The 27,445-nt window shown below is 40.0% G+C and overlaps 1 protein-coding gene across 1 annotated transcript in view; it reads right to left on the bottom strand.

Moving 5' to 3' along the window:
• Window positions 1–3,779: 3,779 nt before the first annotated feature.
• The window catches only part of LOC130073597 (leucine--tRNA ligase, cytoplasmic), a 40,364-nt gene continuing 16,698 nt past the window's right edge, over window positions 3,780–27,445 (bottom strand). The window contains exons 16-32 of the mRNA XM_056239107.1: window positions 27,293–27,378; window positions 27,002–27,067; window positions 26,793–26,875; window positions 26,306–26,444; window positions 23,603–23,815; window positions 23,265–23,322; window positions 21,526–21,589; window positions 21,109–21,292; window positions 18,122–18,212; window positions 17,795–17,935; window positions 16,507–16,647; window positions 10,845–10,955; window positions 7,083–7,193; window positions 6,434–6,538; window positions 5,818–5,913; window positions 4,531–4,663; window positions 3,780–4,102 (exon numbers count right to left, since the gene is read on the bottom strand). Of these exons, the coding sequence (XP_056095082.1) occupies window positions 3,900–4,102; window positions 4,531–4,663; window positions 5,818–5,913; window positions 6,434–6,538; window positions 7,083–7,193; window positions 10,845–10,955; window positions 16,507–16,647; window positions 17,795–17,935; window positions 18,122–18,212; window positions 21,109–21,292; window positions 21,526–21,589; window positions 23,265–23,322; window positions 23,603–23,815; window positions 26,306–26,444; window positions 26,793–26,875; window positions 27,002–27,067; window positions 27,293–27,378 (2,025 nt within the window). The 3' untranslated portion in view covers window positions 3,780–3,899. The remainder of the gene's footprint in view (window positions 4,103–4,530; window positions 4,664–5,817; window positions 5,914–6,433; window positions 6,539–7,082; window positions 7,194–10,844; window positions 10,956–16,506; window positions 16,648–17,794; window positions 17,936–18,121; window positions 18,213–21,108; window positions 21,293–21,525; window positions 21,590–23,264; window positions 23,323–23,602; window positions 23,816–26,305; window positions 26,445–26,792; window positions 26,876–27,001; window positions 27,068–27,292; window positions 27,379–27,445) is intronic.

Genomic DNA, 27,445 nt, shown 5'->3' with positions numbered 1-27,445 from the left:
CCCACCTTACATATACCTAAACCTACCCATCTCCACCCCCTGAATCCTAACCCCACCCCTAATCCTACCCATCTCCGCCCCCTGATCCCTAACCCCACCCCTAATCCTACCCATGTCCACCCCCTGATCCCTAACCCCACCCCTAATCCTACCCATCTCCACCCCCTGATCCCTAACCCCACCCCTAATCCTACCCATCTCCACCCCCTGATCCCTAACCCCACCCCTAATCCTACCCATCTCCACCCCTTGATCCCTAACCCCACCCCTAATCCTACCCATCTCCGCCCCCTGATCCCTAACCCCACCCCTAATCCTACCCATCTCCGCCCCCTGATCCCTAACCCCACCCCTAATCCTACCCATCTCCGCCCCTGATCCCTAACCCCACCCCTAATCCTACCCATCTCCACCCCCTGATCCTTAACCCCACCCCTGATCCTACCCATCTCCACCCCTTAGATCTGGATCAAACTCCGCCCCCTGGATCTTGTGTACTGCAATGAGGTGCTACTGCAGAATTGCGCCCGACCAGAGAGGGGCTCGGACTGTGGTCGGAGCCTCCAGAGAGGTAATACTGGAAACTACGGCTATGTTTCTGGTTCTACACCAGGTCCAGATCTGGAAGTGGAATTCCCACAATCCTCTGCGCTGTTTTAACTGGGCCAAGTCACTCCTGTGCAGCTGGCATACCACACAATCACACAGTGACAGAGAATACTCTCTATGGCACTCCTGTAGAAATGTATCAGCAGCGGAGAGGAGAGTCCGACCTGCTTCAACTTCCCGAGGAAGAAAAGTCTTCGTTGAGCTTTCTTCACCAGCTGGTTGGTGTTAAGAGCCCAAGTGAGGTCTGCTGTAATGTGGATGCCCAGGAACTTGATGTTATCCACACGCTCCACATCCACACCCTGTATGAGCAGTGGCTGTGTGGAGTGCTATAATGACCATGTCCTCTGTAGACCGGTTCCCCCTGTAAGCAAACTGGTGGCTGTCTAGTTCAGGAGGTATAATGTTCTTTGTGTGCTGCAGGATAAGCCTCTCGAAACATTTCATTATGACAGGGGTCAGAGCAACTGGGCGATTGTCGTCGAGGGTAGTGACAGCTGACTTTTTAGGCACAGGTACAATAATGGAGTATTCGAGGCAGACAGGGACTGCATCGAGCTGCTGGGAGAGGTTAAAGATGTCCTTGAAAGCTCTCGCTGTAGTCCCTGTCTGCCTCAAATACTCCTTTATGAGGTTTGGCCGACAGTTTGAGGATCCAATGGAGTTACGAGGTTTAGTCACAAGCTCTTTTTAATAGGTTTAATTAGCAAACGATTGAAAACCACACTTGGAAGAGGCTCAAAAAGGAAGCGTACATTATGCGGATGTTTGTGTTTTTACACGTGTGCAATGAGTCCTTTTGTGCCAGTGTAAATGCAGCCATATGTTAATGTTGAAAACAGTTGTAAAATATTATGGAAAATGTGATTACTTTTTTTCAGGATTCTTTGTGGATAGACATTTTAAAAGAACACATTTTACTTAACCTACATGAAATATAATGTATAAAAGTAAAACTTAATACTTGTTATTTTTTAAAATATATATATATATATATTTATATACTCACCTAAAGGATTATTAGGAACACCTGTTCAATTTCTCATTAATGCAATTATCTAATCAACCAATCACATGGCAGTTGCTTCAATGCATTTAGGGGTGTGGTCCTGGTCAAGACAATCTGACAGTCAGGGGTGCGTTTCCCGAAAGCCAACTATGGTCGCAAATCTCATTGAACTCTATTGGTAATGACGGAACTTGCGACCATAGTTGGCTAACGATGCTTTCAGGAAACGCACCCCAGAATGGGAAAGAAAGGTGATTTAAGCAATTTTGAGCATGGCATGGTTGTTGGTGCCAGACGGGCCGGTCTGAGTATTTCACAATCTGCTCAGTTACTGGGATTTTCATGCACAACCATTTCTAGGGTTAACAAAGAATGGTGTGAAAAGAGAAAAACATCCAGTATGCGGCAGTCCTGTGGGCGAAAATGCCTTGTTGATGCTAGAGGTCAGAGGAGAATGGGCCGACTGATTCAAGCTGATAGAAGAGCAACTTTGACTGAAATAACCACTCGCTACAACCGAGGTATGCAGCAAAGCATTTGTGAAGCCACAACACGCACAACCTTGAGGCGGATGGGCTACAACAGCAGAAGACCCCACCGGGTACCACTCATCTCCACTTGCAAATTGTAGCCTCTTTTTCCTATTTGTAGAGCTCACCAAAATTGGACAGTTGAAGACTGGAAAATTGTTGCCTTGTCTGATGAGTCTCGATTTCTGTTGAGACATTCAGATGGTAGAGTCAGAATTTGGCGTAAACAGAATAAGAACATGGATCCATCATGCCTTGTTACCACTGTGCAGGCTGGTGGTGGTGGTGTAATGGTGTGCGGGATTTTTTCTTGGCACACTTTAGGCCCCTTAGTGCCAATTGGGCATCGTTTAAATGCCACGGCCTACCTGAGCATTGTTTCTGACCATGTCCATCCCTTTATGGCCACCATATACCCATCCTCTGATGGCTACTTCCAGCAGGATAATGCACCATGTCACAAAGCTCGAATCATTTCAATTGGTTTCTTGAACATGACAATGAGTTCACTGTACTAAAATGGCCCCCACAGTCACCAGTTCTCAACCCAATAGAGCATCTTTGGGATGTGGTGGAACGGGAGCTTCGTGCCCTGGATGTGCATCCCACAAATCTCCATCAACTGCAAGATGCTATCCTATCAATATGGGCCAACATTTCTAAAGAATGCTTTCAGCACCTTGTTGAATCAATGCCACGTAGAATTAAGGCAGTTCTGAAGGCGAAAGGGGGTCAAACACAGTATTAGTATGGTGTTCCTAATAATCCTTTAGGTGAGTGTATATATATATATATATATATAAACTTGCTGACCCCAGTGTTCTCCACTCCAAAACATAACAGGATTGCTGTGATTTTTCTTCCATATCAAAGTTGTAATGATACACAGAGTAATGGTTCATATGTTTTGAGCTTTATGGGGCTAGTAGAAATGTAAATGTAATTAAAAATAATGATGATGTCACTGCCACTGGTGTTCTCAGAAAGATCAAACCATTATTTTTAAAGGAAGAAATGTCACAGCATAAAAAGGGTGGAGCAAAGAAACACTCCGTCTGCATAAAGGATTTTAGAAAAAACAAAGAGCTTATTCTAAACTCAATGACAAACCAAATAGTACTTATTTCCCCCTATATAAACCATTCAAATGTAATGGTGAATAACGGACACTCCACTTGAAGACATGCTTGAGGTGGCATCTGTATTCAGAGACATTCAAGGAAACAAATGTAAATTTTATTCGCATCTATTTATTTTATTAAGTTTTCATTGAATACATATAATTTAATGGGGAGAAAAGGAAGAGAAAACTGTGCTTTCTTAAGGTTTTACAGTGAAAAGACAGTTCGTTCACAACTTATTGGCCTGAGTGTGTCTTTTCAAACACCCTATACTAGACTTCTGCGCCTGACACATGAAACAGTTTAAAATGCAGGACGGATGTGGAAATTACAAATGAAAAGAGACCGAAATAAACATTATAAAAGCACAATAATACCTTCAAATGCCATTTGCAGGGACCTCAAAATATGGCATGAATACTTCCAATGCCAGTAGTCAGAATAAGTGTGAATTGATTGTTCAGATCCTCTTGATCCTTTACTGAATAAAAAGCTAGATAACAAATATGAATCAATAATGTATGTTATACAAATTAACTAGCGCCTCAGCATTCACTGTGGACAATACTGTTTATAGATGCATGTCAGATAGTCAAACGAGAGAAACAAATATAACAGTTTCAGATGTCGCTAGACCAGGTAGATTAAAGTGTCCCCGATGTCCATTTTCAGGCCGTTATCGCTCAAATGAACTTTGTTTTCTTGCAGGTTGACGTGGAAGACTGAACTGTTTGAGATGGGCAGTTTACCCTCCTCTTCCTTCCCCAAAACTGGGATTCTCCGCGGTCCGAGCTGAGGGTCCTCAAAACGCATCAGCTTCACTTTGGATAAATCTGCAATTTTTAACAACAGCGTTATTACAAAAATAATGGCAACATGATCAGCAATCTAGCATGATTTTGCCAAGTAAGACTTGTTACAACATTACAACATTCCTGTTCAAAGATTTAGTCCTAACCATATCCCCACGCCTAAACCTAATCCTACCCATAACTTATCCCTAAAATCAGAGGGAAATGGTAGGTGAATAACACTGATTAAGAAGCCTAACTTGATTTAAACGTAGACTTGTCCCTCAAATCTGATTGGGTTGATTGTAATGTTGTTCCAGGATCAACAGAGATGTTGATTCAGGAACATCGTAGGTTCACCGTAGCATAATGTGGCCTCACAGTATTTGGATACTTTAAAATGTTGCTTGTGGCATGTTGCCTTGAATATCTTAATAGTTTCATGAAAACCTTTGCTAAGTAAGCTTTACCCTTGATGGCTCTGTTGACTCGGGACAGTCTGCGGATGATGCTGTCTTTGCGGTCTCCCTGTCGGATGTGGATCTTGGTGGAGAACAGGCCGTTGGCTGGCTGAGGGTTCAGCAGTGAGACTGACACTCCAGGCTACAGGAGAAACAAGGTCACAGCTGAAGATGATGCATTTATGGATCCTACATTATACAGATCACTTTATTTTGCCTCATATACAGGATTCCCCAAACCTTTTGACCAATGTATTTTCAGTTGTCTATGATTATTAGATAGCATTATTATTAGAAAGAATCCTGAAATAATAAAATGCATCACAATTTAAATTAATATATATATATATATATATATATATATATTTATGTTAATAATGTTTGTTTCTGAAAGAAGTCTCTTCTGCTCATCAAGCCTGCATTTATTTGATCAAAAATACAGAAAAAAAACTAATATTGTAAAATATTATTACAATTTAAAATAATGGTTTTCTATTATAATATACTATCAAATGTAATTTATTCCTGTGATCAAAGCTGAATTTTCAGCATCATAACTACAGTCTTTAGTGTCACATGATCCTTCAAAAATCATTCTAATATGCCGATTTATCATACATACACTGCCGTTCAAAAGTTTGGGATTGGTAAGATTTTTAATGTTTTGTGTACAGTTATTTAATTATGCCATCCAGCATAGTGGACTCGCTCTCATTTCATACAAACGCAGCTGCTGCCATTTTGTGACTATTGTTTTGTACACTGTTGGATTATGAGATTCAAACAGGTACAATTTTAAAACAGTTTAATCTGAAATCAATATATCTTATCCCCATAATTATTTATGTGGCGAAATGCTGTGTAATAAGTGGTATGACTGTACTGTATCTCTTAAATGAACTTGCTGCTGAAACTGCTCTCTCCGCAGAAGCTTTGCGTTTAAAGACCTAATAAAATATTTCAACTCAGATCAATATTTCGTGGCTAATTATTTACTTATGTGGCAAGTAGCCGTGTAATAAGCGGGATAATGTACAATCAGCCGGTGGTTCCAACCAACACGGTTGTACACTACACCACAGTGAGCTGAATGTAAGAAGCATTACCCATGCACAGCATGCCTCTAAAATTAGCCTGTCTCTAGCTGCATGAAGCACAGGCCAGATCAACCATTAAAAAAGAGAGAGAGAGAGAGAGAGAGAGAGAGAGAGAGAGAGAGAGAGAGAGAGAGAGAGAGAATAGATGGAGGCTTCTGTGCTGCAGCTTTGACAGGGCCTCAGTGGCTCTCATCATCACCTCAGATCTGAAGACACAGAACGGTTTCCCAGGGCAACAGTCCTCCTTTACTTTGTCATCCGCTTCAGAGGCGAATACAACGTCTATCTGATCCAACTGATGGAGGAGACGGAGAGGGAGAGAGGGGTTAGAGAGAAACAACTAACAATGAGATCAGACCTAAAGTCAACTAATAATAGTGCTCACTGCATTCAACACTGCGGTTTGGTTGGTTGTAAAAAAACACAAAAAAAAACAAAAAACGTTGCTATGTATTTTTAGAGTAAAAGACAATATTCAAAGGGAAATTACGTAAGGTGGGGCTTGTTTTTATTCAGCAGGAACTTTCTGGACTGTGATGATTGGATAATATAATTTGCCCCGCCCACACGCCCTTGATTACATCAGCAGACATGAAAAGTTGTTTGAGAGGCAGAAAACATTTTGAATTATTATTTGTGCGCTGATGAGACGTATACAACAAGTGTAGGGACATTCATTAAGCCATATATTAAGTTAATATCGATTTTGTGTTGTCTTTAAGTGTTCGAGAGTGAGGGTCTTTCTTGATTTCAATCCTGTGTTTTTGTAGAAACTGTACATTTAGTTGGCTTTTTAAGTAGTTGTGCGCTGTTACCTCGAGAGAATTAGTCAAATAAACGATGTTCTCCAGTAGGACGGTGCGCTCGTCAAACTCCAGCTCTAGATCAAGAACCCTGGGCCCCATTTTCTCTAGGCTGTCCTGGAAATACACAGAAAAACAGAAACAGGACACATTTTAATGCATTTTATGACACATTTGATTCTATAATATTCTGGAAATTTATTATACTAAGTAATTCAACTAGCATGTGTTCAGCAGCAAAAAAAAGGTTTAATAGTTTGCATAATTAAGACTATAATATAAATAATATACATATATATATATATATATATATATAGTAATTATTGGGTTCGTTAACATTAAGAAAATAAAACATTAGAATTGATATATTCATTTATTGCTTATTTCACTTGTCTCACACACAAAAAAGCAAGGTTGAAACAAGATACCAGCATACCGCTTAATACATGTATTAAGTGTGTAAAGTGTATGGCTGAATTGAATTGAAAACAACAGCCTACTACTCTTACAAGTTCTGCAGGAAAAAAAAAGTTAAATGATATTGCATCAAATACTAATTCATTCTAATTGAATACATTGCATTGTGGGATACAGTATTCCAATAATAATCTAAAACCCTGTTTTTTCAAGATCGTATTCAAGTACCAAACTTCTCTTCTACCTTTATCATGGCTACAAAGGGCATCACTCTCTTCATGTACTTCTTCAGCTCCGGCATGGCACCCAGCTCCGTGGCGATGACCTTATTGTCAGGTAGAGCTCCACTGTTGCTCTGGAAATGACAATGGGAAAGAATAGCCATTAGATTCACGGCTCAGGTCAAGATTTAACCCTCTAAATTCAACACTGGCCTTAAAATAGTACTGGAGAAATGATCAAATAGCTGCATATCCCAATACAGCATAATAATTACATATGCAACACCTAATATTCACCATCGTGTCCCTTTGTAAAAAAAAACAAAAAGACAAAAACAGATTGATCCATATTTTTTCAACTTTTGAAAAAACTTTTGAAAATTTGAAATGAGTGTTTAAAGCTGCAAGTCTGGCAGATTGAGTGGATTTAGGCAAAATTTTGAATGTTTACAACTCTCATGCCCCTCCCCCACTATCAACGGATACCCTCCCACCGAGTTCATGCTCGTCAGTGCGTGTGCACCAGATTTTCAGTGAACGCGCCCGTCTCATCAGCATCCATCAACACCATGGATTATTGGAGGTATGCTGTCCTGGCTAATCTACCGATAGATTGCAATTGCTAACGTCATTTATACTCTAAATGAGCTTACTTGATTTTCCGCCATCACTCTTCGTTACTGCGCGAACTTCAGGCGTGTGCGTGTGATTGTAACGTGCGCGAGGGGTGGCGTGTGCCCGATCTGTGATTGACAGTCAGATCTCACACCCCCCTGCGCTGATTGGACCCGATGATCCGGGAGCTGTGGATTTTTGCAAAACAAATAAAACGCTCCAGGTGGAGTTAGAAGCTCGGGTTTTTTTCTAAAACCACTTTATTTATGTTGTTCTGTCGGATTATAGTGTTGATTTCACTGAATATGATAAAAAAAAATGCTTTAACCATTTTAAATATTAGAGCTGTTGACAATATCAATTGATCAATTTGATGAACTTACTCATCGACTCTTAAATCCCAAGAAGAATCGATCATTTAGTTTATGCTGTTTTCCGTTGATACGTAAACAAACTTGACTAAAAATATTTGTAGCGCGCCTTCCATACAATAATCCCAAAACACTTTGTGCTTGGTTGCTTTTGAAAAGAAACAAATCTGAACTTTAAAATTATGTCAATTTAATAAAAGTAAAACAATAAATGACGCTCTTTTATTTAATGAGGTATGACCATAGACTGTAAAAAAAGATGGACGACGCCCCTTCGCTCTCTTCCATTGGTGAGAACTGAAGCCACGAGTGTCCCGATATGCGCTGACATCCTGGAACTTGAGTCAGCGCAGTAGCGATCTCGGGACCAGTCATGCGCAGTAGTGAGCAGGAAGTAAAGCGGCGAAATCAAGGCCCCGCCCCCACTCTCGCTGAATCAATCGCAAGCACACGCTCCTGCACTTTGTAAAATTTAATTATAGAAATTTAGATATTAAATTTAAAGCTCCAATCTCATCAGTCCTCCGAAGATCCCGAAAAAAAGTCTGTTGGTGCTTCAGTGAGTACTTTGCTCAGAGAACCTGTCAATCACAGCTGTCAATCATGTCGTCACACCATCGCATCAAATAACGAACTAAAAACAAACTTATTTTAAAAACAAACACTTGAAATTACATCAGCGTGATAAAAACTACAGTAAATGACAGAAACCATCTTTGGAAAAACGATATTTGAAGTGTAATTTAATTGTTTAGTTGGTCTCACGTGCGGTTGAATAACATGAGGAGGCGGGGTTTATGACCTATACTAGGACCGGTCACTGGGGGGCGATCGAGACGTTTTGGCTTCACTTTTCAGGGCTTGTGCGGCACGCTTGGGTATGACAGGCGAAAACCGATTATATCTTCCTCTTTACTATTAGTTACAGTATGAAATGAACATGAATTAACATCAGAAGGGATGTTGAAAGAACCAGAACAACTTACTGAAGTGTATCATGTCTCATGTAAACAATATTACGTAATGTCACATTTACCTCAGAAAGGCCATTTAATGTCTATTAACTCATTCAGCTAGAACAAAAAACAACAACTGTAGACATCATTTAGATAAATATATGCATTATATTACATAATTTGTATTAAACCGGTTAGTGACGTCTCATCTATTGTGTGTTTAAATAAATCGGTCACTGTTTAAATGTTTATAAAGCATTGGAGTAGAAATAAAATTATATTACTGATATAAACATTTATTTATATAAAACATGTTGATTTATTCTATTTAAAAATAAATAGCAATTGAATTTGGACTCTCTGTTGATACCTTTAATATTACAGTAATGCACCGACTGACAGGGTTCCCTGTAAAGTTTATAGAGATTAAAAGACTGTACTATACCTGACATACACTCACCGGCCACTTTATTAGGTACCCCATGCTAGTAACGGGTTGGACCCCCTTTTGCCTTCAGAACTGCCTCAATTCTTCGTGGCATAGATTCAACAAGGTGCTGGAAGCATTCCTCAGGGAGTTTGGTCCATATTGACATGATGGCATCACACAGTTGCCGCAGATTTGTCGGCTGCACATCCATGATGCGAATCTCCCGTTCCACCACATCCCAAAGATGCTCTATTGGGTTGAGATCTGGTGACTGTGGAGGCCTTTTTAGTACAGTGAACTCATTGTCATGTTCAAGAAACCAATTTGAAATGATTAGAGCTTTGTGACATGGTGGAAGTAGCCATCAGAGGATGGGTACATGGTGGCCATAAAGGGATGGACATGGTCAGAAACAATGCTCAGGTAGGCCGTGGCATTAAAACGATGCCCAATTGGCACTAAGGGGCCTAAAGTGTGCCAGGAAAACATCCCCCACACCATTACACCACCACCACCAGCCTGCACAGTGGTAACAAGGCATGATGGTTCCATGTTCTCATTCTGTTTACGCCAAATTCTGACTCTAACATCTGAATGTCTCAACAGAAATCGAGACTCATCAGACCAGGCAACATTTTTCCAGTCTTCAACTGTTCAATTTTGGTGAGCTCTTGCAAATTGTAGCCTCTTTTTCCTATTTGTAGTGGAGATGAGTGGTACCCGGTGGAGTCTTCTGCTGTTGTAGCCCATCCGCCTCAAGGTTGTGCGTGTTGTGGCTTCACAAATGCTTTGCTGCATACCTCGGTTGTAACGAGTGGTTATTTCAGTCACTGTTGCCCTTCTATCAGCTCGAACCAGTCTGGCCATTCTCCTCTGACCTCTGGCATCAACAAGGCATTTCCGCCCACAGAACTGCCGCTCACTGGATGTTTTTTCTTTTTCGGACCATTCTCTGTAAACCCTAGAGATGGTTGTGCGTGAAAATCCCAGTAGATTAGCAGTTTCTGAAATACTCAGACCAGCCCTTCTGGCACCAACAATCATGCCACGTTCAAAGTCACTCAAATCAACTTTCTTCCCCATACTGATGCTCGGTTTGAACTGCAGGAGATTGTCTTGACCATGTCTACATGCCTAAATGCACTGAGTTGCCGCCATGTGATTGGCTGCTTAGAAATTAAGTGTTAACGAGCAGTTGGACAGGTGTACCTAATAAAGTGGCCGGTGAGTGTATATCCCAACTGATATTGAATCAGAATCTAAACCAATCAAGAGCTAGTCAATTGGAATCAAATCAATTTGAAATCTGTCAATACCCAGCCCCATTAAATATGTGAAGATTGTCTCTATATGCACACTTTGAGTGATATACTGATATAGCAATATACTGAGCTGTGATTAGGGTGTTTGTACTTTGTAATGTTTGCCCAGCAGAGAGAGGGCGCTGTGCTGCCAGGGTGGGTAGGTCTTCGCCACATAGATGTTGCAGTGCGTGGGCTTGGCTGGTGGTTTGCTGTCCCCCTTCTGTTGACAAAGATGGTTTAAAGCCCATTACACAAGAAGTACATAAAAATAATGTTTGTAGAACATGTTTAGTGTTCAGAATACTTAATGTAAATGGATGGTGATATATTAATAACAACATCAATAATATATATGCTAACATTTTAGTTTAGGTACCAATTCTCACTTTTAACTAGTTGCTTATTAGCTTGCATATTACTAGGATATTGGCTGTTTATTAGTACTTACTGCATAAAGCACATATTAATGCTTTATTCTGAAAGACCATATTCTACATCCCGTAATCTTACCCAATATCTAAACCTAACAACTACCTTACTAACTATAAATAAGCAGTAAATAGGAGTTTGAGGCAAAAGTTAGTTAATAGTTAAATAGCTAAATAGTTAGATAATAGTGAGATTTGGACCCTAATCTAAAGTGTGACCATACACACACATAAAGAATATTGACTGGAATGGAGTAAATCCAGGGAAGGTTTTTTTTCCCCATTACATGTCACAGTCTAGTTTCCTTCACAGTCTAAAAAACATCAGTACAACAACTCCTTATCCAAAGCGACATCCATTACCACATGGTCTCAACAACAGGACTGAGAAAAGCCTCTTTCCTCAGAGCCTTGACTCATAACACTTACGTAAGGACCGGCATAGGTAGAAACAGACTGTAGGGAAACCGTCCCATGATAAAAGCGAGGGATAATGCATTACTCTTCTGTCAGGGGAGGTCTGGGACGGCGCTGAACTCACTCTACATGACAGCTGTCGACGACTCATTCTTGAGGTCAATTCTGTTTCGGTGGAGGATCTCTGTCTAACGGCTTAATGTTACAAGGATTTAATAAGGATGCTACTAATTCTAACCCAACAGGAAGCTACCATAAAAAAACCTAACTGAAAATCTTCATAAAGAAATTACTGAAGATTTTATGTGGTGTAGCAGGGTTGAGGTTTTGAATATACCACTAGTTGCTATGCAACTACACATTCAGTCCATGAAATCAACAGCCACTCTCACCCTTCAAGAGTGCAAAGTTTGGCGAGTTTTCACCATAACGATAAAAAGTTAGAGCTGTTCAAATTGTCTATCATAATCATAATTACTATAAATATAGCTGCAAGCAGCAATTACAAAAGGAAGCACGGCAATGGTAGGTATGCCGTTTAAGCACTATTAAAAGATTCATAACAGCAGAAATATGATTTTAAAATAACCAGATCAATGAAAATAGGCTAATTTAGTCCATTTTATCCACTAGGGGGTGCAATTCCTGAAGTTCAGAAGGACCCTAAACGCTGTAACACAAAGCGACGGTTGCCACTAGTTGGACACAGTCGACAGCTTTTTTCGGTTCCCTGATCATGTTGATTTGGGGTCAGAGCTGTTGGTTAGAGATCACTGATTGGCTGTTCGGCTTAGCGAAGCAATCAGCGAGAAGTTAATTGGTTAGTGCACCGCGGCAGCCCTTGTGTGAAGCCCTCATCGTGTGAAGACCGAAGAGTGTAAAGACCAGCGACTCAACCTGCGCAACTTCACCGAGCAAAAACACCAACAAGGCACTTGAGTATTGCTTTTTCCCCCCCTTTCTTTCCTTTCTGTACAGCTTGTTCACATCTGTTTGTTTTAGTGAACTGTATTCACTATGTGCTTTCAAATCTCTACCATTACTACAAACACTCGGAAATCGTGCTCTGTACATTGGAGGCAGCGCAATCCTAACAATCTTTGGATTGCGTACCATTGAGACGTGCAATAATGTATACCATTTGGGATGTCCAATATGGGAGCTGTGATCAATAATGGTTGTAATTTTTTTTAAACCTGCCAATGAAAGGTGTTAATGTGCCTACTATATACGTACCTATCTAATGTATATGAGAACATGTTTGCGAGACGTCTGTTTTTTTGTATTTTGTACTTTGTGTTGTCTTTGTAAAAACTGCAGAAGGGACAGAGTCCAAAACAAATTTCCCTCCGGGGACAATAAAGTATATCTTATCTTATTTTATAATCTGCGTACTACCCCTATGTTCTCTAGTACTTTACTCTCTATTCCAATTGGTCTCTGGAACTGCCAGTCTGCTGTAAACAAAGCAGACTTTATTTTATCTATTGCTACTCGTTCAAGTCTCAACCTCATAACTGAGACCTGGATCAAACCTGAGCACACTGCACTCCACTAATTTTACTTTTTCCCCACACCCCTCGCCCAACTGGGAGGGGTGGAGGTACTGGTCTGCTTATCTCAGATAAATGGAAATTTGATCCTTTACCATCTCTAACTGGAAACACTTCATTTGAAATCACACACAATTATTATTACTCACCCTATTAAAATCCACTTTGTAGTTGTTTATCGTCCCCCAGGTCAACTGGGTAACTTGGAGGAGTTGGATGTGTTATTCTCAAACTTCCCTGAGGACGGTACTCCTCTGGTACTCCTCGGATACTTCAACATCCACCTTGAAAAACCCTAGGCTGCTGACTTCAACCCTCTACTGGCCTCATTTGACCTCAAGCGAGTGTCTACTATGGCTACTCACAAATGGTAAGCAATTGACCTTGTCTACACACGCTACTGCTGCACGGACAACACTTTAGTTACTCCACTGCACACCTCAGACCATTTCCTCATCACTTTTAACCTCAAACTGACTCCTGACACAACACGCAGGTAACCTTTCCGCGTAACCTACGCTCACACTCTCCTATCCTCTATGGTTTCATCCTCACTTCCTCCACCAGTTCAGTTTTCAGCACTGGACACTAACAGTGCTACTGACACTCTTTGCTCCACTCTAACATCTTGTTTAGACAACTTTTGCCCCCTTTCATCCAGGCCATGCCGCGCCACCCACTCTGGCTGTCTGATGTTCTCTGTGAACATCGCTTTAAACTCAGGGCTGTAGAGAGGAAGTGGCGCAAATCAAAAAACTCTGCTGTCATTAGTTTGTTTCAGTCTCTCCTCTCTTCCTTCTCTGCAAATGTCTCCACTGCTAAAACGACATTCTACCACAACAAAATTAGCAATTTTTCTGACTCTGGCACACTTTTCAAAATCATATCTTCTTGGTCCTCCACCCACAGCTGATGACTTTGCAACATTCTTCATAAACAAAACATCAACCATCAGCGGCCAATTCTCCACACCACGAACTGACAAACACATCATAACAAATACACAGTCTCTCCTCCCTCTTTCCCCTCTCGGAAGCATACATTTCCAAACTTATCCTTTCCAATCATCCCACTAACTGTCTGCATGATCCTATACCCACTCACCTCCTTCAGGCCATTTCTTCTTCAGTTACACCTGCACTTACTCACATTATTAACACTTCTCTTCACACTGGTACCTTTCCCACAGCATTTAAGCAAGCTCGGGTAACCCCAATGCTTAAGAAACCCACTCTAAATCCAGAACTTTTAGAAAACTACAGACCGATATCCTTTCTTCCATTCATTGCAAAGACACTTGAGCGAGATGTGTTTCACCAACTCTCTATGTTTCTTGTACAGAACAACCTCTTGGACAACAACCAATCTGGTTTCAAAAGCGGCCACTCAACTGAGACTGCCCTGCTTTCGGTTATTGAAGCTCTGATACTGGCAAGAGCAGCTTCCAAAACCTCAGTACTCATCCTGCTGGATCTGTCTGCTTCTTTTGACACAGTCAACAACCAGATCCTCCTGTCAACCCTCATGAAAATGGGAACATTCAGGAACTACACTCCAGTGGTTCAAACTTACCTCTCAGGTAGGCCCTTCAGGGTGTCTTGGAGGGGTGAGGTCTCTAAATCACAACTTCTTGCTACAGGGGTCCCTCAGGGCTCAGTGCTTGGACCACTTCTCTTCTTCATCTACATGTCATCACTAGGATCTGTCATTCAGAAACATGGCTTTTCCTATCACTGCTATGCTGATAACACTCAACTCTACTTCTCATTCCAAGCAGAGGATCCAACGGTACCTGTTCGCATTGCAGCCTGTCTGACAGCAATTTCTTGCTGGATGTTGGACAATCACCTTCAACTCAAACTTGCTAAGACAGAACTGCTTGTGGTCTCAGCCAATCACGACAACACTCCATCACAACTTCTCTATACAGCTAGGTTCGTCAACCATAACTCCTTCCAGGACAGCCAGGAATCTTGGAGTTGTGATTAATGATCAGTTAAGCTTCACAGACCATATTACTACAATGGCCCAGTCCTGCAGATTTGCTTTATACAACATTAGGAAGATTAGCCCATTCCTATCAGAGCAGGCCACACAACTCCTTGTCAAAGCTCTTGTTCTCTCCAGACTCGACTATTGTAATGCACTCTTAACGGGCCTTTCAACATGTACTGTCAAGCCTTTGCAACTGATTCAGAATGTAGCAGCGAGGGTGGTCTTCAACGAGCCGAAAAAAGCCCACGTCACACCTCTCTTCATCAGTTTGCACTGGCTGCCAATGGCCGCTCGCATCAAATTCAAGGCACTGATGTTTGCCTACAAGACAACCACTGGCTCTGCACCAATAAATCTAAACTCACTAGTTCAGACTCCAGAAGCTTGCGTACTGCAAGTGAACGATGCTTCGTGGTGTCGTCCCAAAGAGGCACGAAATCACTCACAGACATTTAAAAAAATGTCTAAATACACATCTTTTTCATCAGCAACTGACCAATCAATCCTAGCATTTATCTTTTCTATTCTATTTGGGGGGGGTTCTGAGAGAGAAAAAAATTGCTATGTGTACTGGGCCAGACTAACTGAGCCTTGTTACAGCACCGTTTGTAAGTCGCTTTGGATAAAAGCGTCTGCTAAATGATTAAATGTAAATGTAAGTAAAATAAAAATGACAAAAGTCAAGATGGCACACACAGATAGAGGCCACACACTCTTCTAATTCTACATATCTGAGCATTCAAATATTTTGGTAACAACATGGGCGCCTGGAAAGACGGAAGTGAAATATGGTAGAAAAACACTGCTTTTGTTTTCAGTTTGTATATCCGCAGTACTCGTTTGCCTTTTTGAATGACAAATACAGACTACTGCCACCTACTGGTTTGGAGAGTTATTTCCTCTCATGCACACGCAGAACGTACACGCTAGTTAAGGGCCGTTGGCTGTAGTCTTCGAGGTGTGTTCAAACACACGTTTTTGGCCAAGAAACGACAGTGCCGCGAGGCAACAAAAGTTGGATTTCATTGGTGATAGTTCTCTGATGTTGGCTTGGTGTGTTACATCCTTAAGGAAACCCAAGTTTCACTGTAATATGCAACGCTTTGCCAAAACACAGATTAATTTCAAGTCTGGTTCCCTCATTGTCAACAAGCTGATATGTTACATGTCAATTTGGCATGAACATTGTAGGGGTAAGTATTACCCTGTTGTTATGAACATTTCACTCTGAATGACCCAGGAGATCTTAATAAAACATAACACGACACTTAACTTCTTGTTAAATGCTGTTGACAAAATAAGACAACACAGTGGAAAAAAAAAAAATATATATAAATGTATTGTATTGTGGTGATCAATGATGTGGTGAAGTCCATACCTTGCCCTTGGCTGGCTGTGTGTAAGCTTTCAGGCGAAGGCGGAGGTCATGAGCAGTGTCCATCAGATACTGTGAGGATCGAATCAAGATCTCGTCCACTGGACCGGCTGTAGGCCAGCGAGCCTTCATTACAGAACTGCTCTATAAGGAGAGAAAGTGAGAGTTAGATGCATTTTGTACCTGTTTCTACTGGAATTGCACAAACTTTCATTTAAACCAAATAAATGTAAAGTCAGCCTGTTATTATCAGTTGTTTGTAGAGATACAATCTCCTCTTGCTGTTAAATACAATTTAAAATGCAAAATTAAATGGACAAATTTAAGTAAAAATTATAATAATAATAAATGCCAGAATGCATATACCAAAGCTGCAATTTTAGCCCAAATTAAGCTTTTACCAAATATATATAATAATAATAATAAATAAATAAAAACAGTTTAAAAAAAACATTTATTTTGGAAAAGTCTTCAAAATAAATAAATAAATAATGGTATTTAAAACTAATTAAATAATATTTTTCTAACTAAAATTAAATGAATGTCAATTCACAATGACGACAAAAGTATGACATTGTTGTATGATTATAATTGCTGGATGTTTTAAATGTTTTTGAAAGAAGACTCACCTAGGCTATTTGATTAAAAATACAGCAAAACATTGCGGTTGTGAAATATTATTGCAATTTAAAAATTAAACATTTTTAAATGCAAATTGTTCCTGTGTTGGCAAAACTGAATTTCATGATCCTTCAGAAATTCTAATGTGTTTATTTGGTGCTGAAGAAACATTTCTTATTATTATCAATGTTTAAAATAGTTTTTGGCACTTCATATTTTTGTGGAACTGTTGACTACCATGCAAAGGTTTGGGTTAAGTAAGAATAGAAAAAAAAAAAAAAAAAAAACTTTTATTCAACAAGGACGCATAAAACTGAGCAAAAGTGGTATAGTTACAAAAAAATACTATTAAAAATAATTCTGTTCTTTTGAATTTCCTATTCATCAAAGAATCCTGAATAATAAAATCCATCATCGTTTCTACAAATATATGATTTGTTTTTAACATTGATAATAGCAAGAAATGTTTCTTGAGCACCGAATCAGCATATCAGAATGATTTCTGAAGCATCATGTGACACTGAAGACTGGAGTAATGATGCTGAAAATTCAGCTTTGTCATCACATGAATAAGCATATTAGGATAGAAACTATTTCACATTATTATTGTTCTGACTGTATTGTTGATGTGATCATGGTTAAGCGAGCAATCCTTCAGAGGGGGTCTCACCTTCCCCAGCAGAGACCAGGTGTGTTCACACAGGTGGGGGCAGATGGGAGCCAGCAGGAGCGTTTGGTTCTCGATGAACTGGAACACAAGATCCCTGTGCATGCCCTCGATGGCCAGCTCCCTGTATTTATCCTTAGCAGCCTTCAAAGAACATGTTTAATATATATAGTCTCATGTTAGTTTACACTGAAGGTTCCCTGACAAATATAAAATATTACATGTCTTAATATTACTACTGCTGATGTATTTGCTCTATATGTCTCCTCCACCCCACATTCACAAAATGTATTTAGCCAACGGATGTTGATGTGATTTAGTATACGTTACCTGGAACTCAAAAAAGCCGCTCTTCAACGCCTCCTTGTACATCATTCTCTCATAGTGCTGATCTGTCTTAATGATGCTGGAATTCATTTCACTGCAGACAGACACAGACCATGTAGGATTCAATTTGAACAAACACATTCCAGATATAAATTGAGCCTCTACGGCTGTCAAAAAGACTAAATGAATGAATAAATGTCAAAAGTACGAGGTCTGCAAAGAAGTTTCCTATACTCACCATGGCTGCATTTATTTAATCAATAATACAGTAAAAACAGTAATATTGTGAAATATTACAATTTAAAATAAGTGTTTTCTATCTGAATATCTTTCAAAATGTAATGTATTCCCTGTGACCAAATTACTCCAGTCTTCAGTGTCACATGATCCTTTAGAAATCATTCTAATATCAGGGCTCCAGACTAACTTTTTGCCTTGGTTGCACTGGTGCGCCTAACTTTTTTATTTAGGTGCACCAGCACAAAATTTAGGTGCACTAAAATTTTTCCTCGTCTCGCGTCGCCTTTAACGCCACAATTTCAAGGACACCTTTTTATCACGCTCCTTAATACATTCATATATATTATGTAAATGCTTTTAAACAAGAATAAGAATAATAAGGTGTAGTTTATTTTTTATTTTTAGCACAATTATACTGTATATAAAAATATAAATTTTAAAAAAATAAAATAAAACATTTAAAGTGCTGTTTTTACATTGTTCAAGTTATGGCAGGGTATTGACACAAATTTCACAATTCGATTCAATATTGATTATTTTGGATATCAGGTACAATACATGGCAAATTTTCTCAAGGAAAACAAATCTCTTAACTAATGCTGTAAATTGGGAGTCAGTTGTAGCCCACTATGCTTCATTAGCCTACTATAATATTGAAGGTAAAAATTACCTGATTTGTCCACAAACACCTAAATTACACTTTTATTTATTTTTATAATAATAAAGTTATATGAAATATAAACATTTAAATGGTGGCTGCATAAAAACTTGCCAGATTTTTTCAAACAACATGCATTAAATATTGAAAAACATTAAAAATTATAATGAATATGCAATATGGTGCATATATTTGGCAAAATGCTCCTCTCTAGAGTTAATTTTTCTAGCTAGCTAACGAGTTTATGGGCACTGGATATGTTTTTTCTGAGGTAAGTTAAATGTGACGTTACATTACATTGTTTACAAGCGTTTTACTGATGTCTTTCCACGGTTGAAACACTGATTGAGCGATTCCATGTGAAAGATACGGATTTCGATAAGTTGTACTCTATCTTTTAGCACACTTTCAGATGCTCTTTCATGTTTATTTCGCGCTGTAACTGGTATTATTAAGGCGGAAGAGGAGATCATGTGCGCGCCGCGCTGCTGCTTCTCTTGAGCTGAGCTAAGCCAGAGCGATCTCACGCCACAGCGTTGACTCAACACACTATTTATGTTTTTGAATTTCATAAGAAAATGGACCTAATTTGAAATCTGAGACTTTGTTTCATATCAATAGTAACAAAGCACAAAGATTATTGCGATTTATTGGATGGGATGCTCGCTACAATGTTCCATTCATTCATCAACTGAAAACAGCATAGCCCAACCGGTTCGTAAAAATGAGAATCGATTAAAATCGAGAAATCAATATTTTTCACCTAGCCCTAGTTCAAGTAGCCTACATTTTTAAAAGTTTCTTCGTCGTCTGTTTTCTTGCGTTTATTTAGCTGATGCTGCTGATTGCCGTAACTGATGCTGCGTTCCAGGCAGGTTTTTGAGCACGTAAATCCCGACTTCAAACCACGACTCACGACTTTGTAGCATTCCAGGCCAGTCACGCCAAACTACCTGAGCGCAATATACATACTTATTTTTTCAGACACATAACATTGTAATACATAATCGTGTGTGTATATACATACTTATTGTTTCAGACACATGACATTGTAATACATAATCTTGTGTGTATTATTATCATTATTATTATATTATTATTAATTTGACTGCAACGTTATATTGTCCTAAAGTGTATTCTCACTGTGTACCGCCTGCAGAAACACTGCATCCGTAGGGGCTGCCATTGTTGTTTTGTATGGTTTTGCGGGCTATGTGACGTCAGAACTCGTAACTGGGAGTACATCGATCTAGTACGAGTTCACGGGTGGGAAGTCACGGGTTTGACTGCCGTTCCAGTGCACTTTCACAGGTATAAGGTTGGAAAAACACGGGTTACAGGTTGCCTGGAACGCGGCATGATTCTCTGGTGCTCATGTCGCAATTTATTTCAATCACACAGCACAGAGCTTTTTAGAGCATTTTCAGCACGGAGCATAACCACAGCCAATCAGAGGCAAAGACCCTCCCAATCTCTATCTCTGATTGGTTTAGACCACGATATGATCCAACCATGCGTGCAAGGAGAACAAAAGACTCGTTTGTGGAGAGGCAACGGATGCGATCATGCGAGAACGTTATTAGGTGCACTGGTGCGACCTAGGAAAAAATTTAGTCGCACCCTTACAAATTTTGGTCGCATGTGCGACCAAATTGGTCGCACTCTAGAGCCCTGAATATGATGATTTGCTGCTCAAGAAATATTTATGATTTTATAATCATGTACTATATTATATAATAGTTCACATTTTTGAGGAAACCCTGTTAAAAAATGTTCAGGATTCTTTGCTTAATAGAATTTTTTTTATAGAAATCTATAAAATTATAGATATCTACGTCACTTTTGATTAAAGTGATCAATTCATCTTTCAGAAAACAAAAATCTTACTGACCCAAACTTTTAAACAGTATAGTGTCACTATCACCATTTTATCATCTTTACTTATCTATTACTTCAACAGTACATTGTTATTATGCCAAATTGCACCCTGGTACATAAAATACACTCATTGTAGTAATATAGTGACTAGTTTTTTTGTTTTGTCAGTGTGAATAGACCTCCTGTCTGCTGTTTTTTAAAACATCAGTGTTACCTAATAAACACTCTGTCATTAAACGTGTCCGCTGGGCCGGTCCTCAGGTTGTTCTGATTGGCGATCATCTCTTTCACCCATTCCACCCACGTAAAGAGGCGCAAAATCCCTGCATCTGCCATGGCCTCAACGAAGTTCGCGTCCTCCACCGTGTCCCCTGCATCAGCCAGAGCCAAACGCATACCTAAGACACACAGAGACAGATTGGGATGGATTTAACTGAGGTATATGGCATTCTCCATTATAAGTCACTTAAAAGAGCAGTGAAGACAACTACACTCATCAACGACACATGCAGACCTACATAAACCCTTACATGCATAAGGATTGAATCTATTCCTGATTCTGGCACTAAAGAGTCTGACCACATGTAAAGTGTTTGGCCTTCCAGTGAGCCGGTATTTATGAAGGACTCACCATCTGCTGAAAATTTGGCAATGGCTTGCCTCAAATTGAGAAAGTTGCCAGTGGATTTGGACATCTGGTGGATATAAACACAGCTAATTAGATTGCTGAAGAGAACATGTGTGTTCATAAACACAGAGGAACTTCTCAAGCAGTGTTGTTATTATTCACTAAAACTATTCACAATCATTTTCGCTAATTGAAAAAAAGCTGACAAATGAAAAACACAAACATTAATAAGATGAAAAACTTAGGCATGTTGCTTTGGAAACTAACTGAAATATATATATATCTATATATATATATACACTCACCGGCCACTTTATTAGGTACCCCATGCTAGTAACGGGTTGGACCCCCTTTTGCCTTCAGAACTGCCTCAATTCTTCGTGGCATAGATTCAACAAGGTGCTGGAAGCATTCCTCAAGGAGTTTGGTCCATATTGACATGATGGCATCACACAGTTGCCGCAGATTTGTCGGCTGCACATCCATGATGCGAATCTCCCGTTCCACCACATCCCAAAGATGCTCTTTTGGGTTGAGATCTGGTGACTGTGGAGGCCATTTTAGTACAGTGAACTCATTGTCATGTTCAAGAAACCAATTTGAAATGATTAGAGCTTTGTGACATGGTGGAAGTAGCCATCAGAGGATGGGTACATGGTGGCCATAAAGGGATGGACATGGTCAGAAACAATGCTCAGGTAGGCCGTGGCATTTAAACGATGCCCAATTGGCACTAAGGGGCCTAAAGTGTGCCAGGAAAACATCCCCCACACCATTACACCACCACCACCAGCCTGCACAGTGGTAACAAGGCATGATGGTTCCATGTTCTCATTCTGTTTACGCCAAATTCTGACTCTAACATCTGAATGTCTCAACAGAAATCGAGACTCATCAGACCAGGCAACATTTTTCCAGTCTTCAACTGTTCAATTTTGGTGAGCTCTTGCAAATTGTAGCCTCTTTTTCCTATTTGTAGTGGAGATGAGTGGTACCCGGTGGAGTCTTCTGCTGTTGTAGCCCATCCGCCTCAAGGTTGTGCGTGTTGTGGCTTCACAAATGCTTTGCTGCATACCTCGGTTGTAACGAGTGGTTATTTCAGTCACTGTTGCCCTTCTATCAGCTCGAACCAGTCTGGCCATTCTCCTCTGACCTCTGGCATCAACAAGGCATTTCCACCCACAGAACTGCCGCTCACTGGATGTTTTTTCTTTTTCGGACCATTCTCTGTAAACCCTAGAGATGGTTGTGCGTGAAAATCCCAGTAGATTAGCAGTTTCTGACTAGCCCTCTGACTAGTTCAGACCAGCCCTTCTGGCACCAACAATCATGCCACGTTCAAAGTCACTCAAATCAACTTTCTTCCCCATACTGATGCTCGGTTTGAACTGCAGGAGATTGTCTTGACCATGTCTACATGCACTGAGTTGCCGCCATGTGATTGGCTGCTTAGAAATTAAGTGTTAACGAGCAGTTGGACAGGTGTACCTAATAAAGTGGCCGGTGAGTGTATATCTATATATATATTAACCTTTTTAATTATTTATTTTAATTAAGACATTATCTGGGTGATTCATGGACTTAAGAAGATTAGACTATGTTTGTAAGGAAATTCCCAGATATGTGGCCCTCACAATTATACTGAAACAAATCCCATTCTATGATAGCTAAAGTTAGAGCAAGTCAGCGCATGTCGTGAAGCCACAAATGATTCCTGACAAGAAAACAAAAAATCAACTCACCTTTTCAGAGTTTAGCAAAAGATGACCGTTGGCACGCACAGCTTGTGGCCATTTTCCACTATTAAAAAAAATGATAATAATAGTAAATTTGCACGTGCAAAACTCAATTAAGAGTGACAAAGTGAAATTAAAATCTATCTATCCATCCATCCATCCATCCAGTATATACACACACATATATATTACTTCCTCACATGTCTGTTTAATTTGAAAAATGGAACAGTTTGCACTGTAAAACATAAGGGAAGTTGAGATACACAAGAAAAATATACTTCACATTACTTTTTTCTCTACATACAGCACAGAAAGGTTTATCGGGTCTGTAAACGGCATTGTACCTGTCTTTGGGCCACATGGCTACATGATTGTAGAGGTAATAGGAGAGGTGGTTTGGCACCAGGTCCTTCCCTGATACTCTCACGTCCACAGGGTACCAGAACTCAAACTCCCTCCTGAGCTTCAGCAGGTGCTCCTTCAGGATGTCCGTCTTCGGGAAAGGTGTTGTTTTGAAGAAGATGTAATCCCACACCTCTCTCGTCATCTGCTCGGGTCTGGGGGAAGAAATATGTTCTTCTGGATCATTACTATTTTTACTCAAGTAACAATGAACATGTGTGGCAGGACATTCAGACAACATTTATAAATGTCATTTTTGTTCTCAATTTCATTCACAGTGAGCCTGTTTTATGCTAAATACATTAAATAATACAAATTTAAGTAAAGGTTTCCTTTTAATTGTAAAATAAAAAATTGTACTCAATTTAATATCATGTTTAACATTACATGACTGCTTAATTCATTATTTTACTTTAGAGAGCACTGCAGTGATGGTGTATTTTTGTAGTCCAGCCCTAGGAAAGTTGGCATCACCCGGGTTCCCTCGACAAAAAACAAATAACTAATAACTTCATACTAGGGCTGGATAATTAATCGAAAAATAATCGAAACCGAAATTCAGAGCCTATAACCAACGTAATTTTACCATGTCGTTTTTTTTCATCCTATTGATATTTCCACCCACTGTGTGTTAATGTAGGCCTACTTTCCCCTTAAAACATATTACTGCGTGTGTAGTCACGTGACTCCGCCCGTACAGTCGAGTAGGAGGTCTCTGCGGAACAAAAGTGGGTGTTTCTAAATTTGTGGGTGTTTTCACACTGGTGGGTGTTTATAAATCATGCAATGAAAATGATGCCCTTCTCCCGACCCCACCCCTAAGACCTGCCCACACTGTGACGTGGGCAAATCGGGTAACGCGGTTGAAAACGCCCCTCTGTTTATGGCCTCGCCCCCTGATCTGGTAACTCCTATTACCGTCTGCAGAGACCTCTATTTGGTACAGTCTGCGACATTGAAGCAACATGAGCCCCTTTCACACAGCGCGTTGATCCCAGGAAATATTCCTTCTGTGTGAACGCAAACACGACCCGGGATTGATGTCAGGTTGGGGACCTAGTAACATTGCCGAGTTCAGTCCCGGAACGCGCGCTGTAATGAACAAAAGCTGTAATCAATGCCGTGTCGTAATGATGGCGCTGAAGCCTGGATTGTTCGCCAGCGTTAATGATCGAATCAGAGAGAAAAAATGCACAAGCGTGGTTTCTCGAGAGAGAAATCGCAGCTCATTAGCAGACGCTGCTGAGACATTACGTCACATCGATGTGTTACGTGTCTTTACGGGATTTTTACGGGTTGTGTGTGTGTGTGTGTGTGTGTGTGTGTGTGTGTGTGTGTGTGTGTGTGAATGCACTCTCTGATTCCGGAAAATCACTGGCAGTGTGAATGAACCAAAGTCAAACGAACCCGGGTCAAATCATCCGTGTATTTTCCGGAATCTCTGTGTGAAAGGGGCTATGGAGGGGAACTCAAGAGTCAACTCAGCGATAGGAGCCGCTTACCATAAAGAAACACGCAGTGTAAAAGGATTAGTTTTTTAGTTTTTAAGTTATAATTTACTTTTAAGATGGCAATATTTACAATAATTTATTTTGTTTACAAAAATAACTATTCAAAATTTCTTTATTTTAAATTTTTAGGAAACTTTCTTTTTACATTAAAACTTAAATGACTTTTTTTATAAGACGTTTTTATTTCAAGCATTGTATGCTTTGTTTGATTCAGTTGTTTGAAATATTTAATAAATAAGCATTAATAGCTTTCTGTGTGTTTCCTTATTTTAGAATCACAAAGATAGGATTATGCACTCTTTCATTAGAAAAAATAACCGTGAACATATTTACAGTATAAGCCTTGCCAGTGACATGAGAAAATAAATAAAAAAATAATCGTTCAATAATCGTAATCGAGGTAACTTGTTTGATTAATCATGATTATGATTTTAGCCAAAATCGTCCAGCCCTACTTCATACTGATCTTCATTATCTTATGTGCAGGGAAAACCCCCTGAACTTCTGCTGAGCAGTAATGCATTAAGTCATGTGGTTCACGCTGCAATGTTTTAATTGGTCAGTGGTGCGCCGGTGAGATTAGGAACACATCCTAATGTTCATCTCCGGAACAGAGTTTAAGATATTTATTTGAACCCGGATACACGTCAGCAGCGTCTTACGTCATCAGCGTCACTGCAGACTCGTGAACGCGGATCCACAACAGAACCGGAAGACAATACAATGCTGAATAAAGTCGTAGTTTTTGTTATTTTTGGACCAAAATGTATTTTCGACGCTTCAAAACATTCTAACTAACCCACTGATGTCACATGGACTACTTTGATGATGTCTTTATTTCCTTTCTGGACAAGGACAGTATACCGTACATACATGTTCAATGGAGGGACAGAAAGCTCTCGGACTAAATCTAAAATATCTTAAACTGTGTTCCGAAGATGAACGGAGGTCTTACGGGCTTGTGACGACATGAGGGTGAGGCATTAATGACATCATTTTCATTTTTGGGTGAACTAACCCTTTAAGTGATGTTCAGCCTAAAAAACATGCATTATGTAAATCTGTTGCATGGAATGGTCTTTTTTGCATCTTTTTTTTTTTAAACTCTCAAACCATTTCTGGAAGAGCAAATACCTGATTCCCAGTGGGGAGGGTCCTTGTCCGTTGAGAACCCCTCCCTGGAGGAGATGTGCCACGGTGTAGTAGGCCATATAGATGGTGGAGTCCGACAGGGACTCAATGAGCCATTGTTCATCCCATGGCAACCGGGTTCCTATGGGAACCAAACACATAAAAGAAGTAGAAAATCAAAGGTTCTCTCTAAGGAACAGCAAGAAAATTGCTGATGGTATCGCTGAGTGGTTTGGGGGCAAGGGAGGAGCGAGAAATAAGAGTATTACAAAAGAAATATAGATGGGCCTTGTCCTTACAAAAAGACTTTGATTAAGATAAGCTTCACACAAAGGTGGCCATCTTAGGGGATTTCAAAAGGATGTGTGCAAAGAAAACTTTGTGCATTTTGCCTAACTATTACAAGCTATTTATTCCAAAAGAAAAACCGAACACGATACGGAAAAGCTTGCAACAAAGCCACAATGGCGCAGACGTTAGCAGGTCTTACCTAACCCATACGTTCTGGAACAGGCATGCTCCTGAAGCCAAGCCAACGTTGCTTCAAAGTTCTTTCTGGTTTCATCACAGAACCTGAAGAGAAAAGCATAACGTCAATATTCACACATTAATGAAGCTTCTCCAGCAAGAATGGCACCCCAAAGCAACATGACAACTTTCCACTGCAATCTCCTCAATGCCACAAAGTGCAAGACTCACGTCTCCAGAGCCTCCAGGACACCCATGGCTTGCTTTTTCCATTCCTCATTGGCATAATCCAGATACCTGCCAGATAAAGACCCCAGTCACTGTCTGACAAGTCAAATCTATCAGGGACTCCGCATGACAATGCAACGCGATAAAAAAAGGACTAAAATCGCACAAGATCACAAGGATAAGGCATTCTCTTATTGAACAGGAAGTGAATACAAGACAGAAGTGGACGTTATTATTGGTTCTGAGATGTGTACAACATTATGTAGTATCTGTATGAGTGTTCTCTGCACTAACCATTGATCGCACAACGCCACAACACACTCGTCTGCAGACCGAGATAACACCTGCTTCTCTGGCTCCATGTAAATCAGTGCATCACCCTAGAAATATCAACAAAATTGAGTTAGACTAACTTCATTTCCATATTTTATTTAAAAAAAAATTGAT

This window comes from Rhinichthys klamathensis, unplaced genomic scaffold, assembly GCF_029890125.1.
Source record: "Rhinichthys klamathensis goyatoka isolate OS25496 unplaced genomic scaffold, OSU_Roscu_1.1 h1tg000554l_1, whole genome shotgun sequence".
Lineage (NCBI taxonomy): Eukaryota > Metazoa > Chordata > Actinopteri > Cypriniformes > Leuciscidae > Rhinichthys > Rhinichthys klamathensis.
This window is presented reverse-complemented; position numbering and strand designations above follow the sequence as displayed.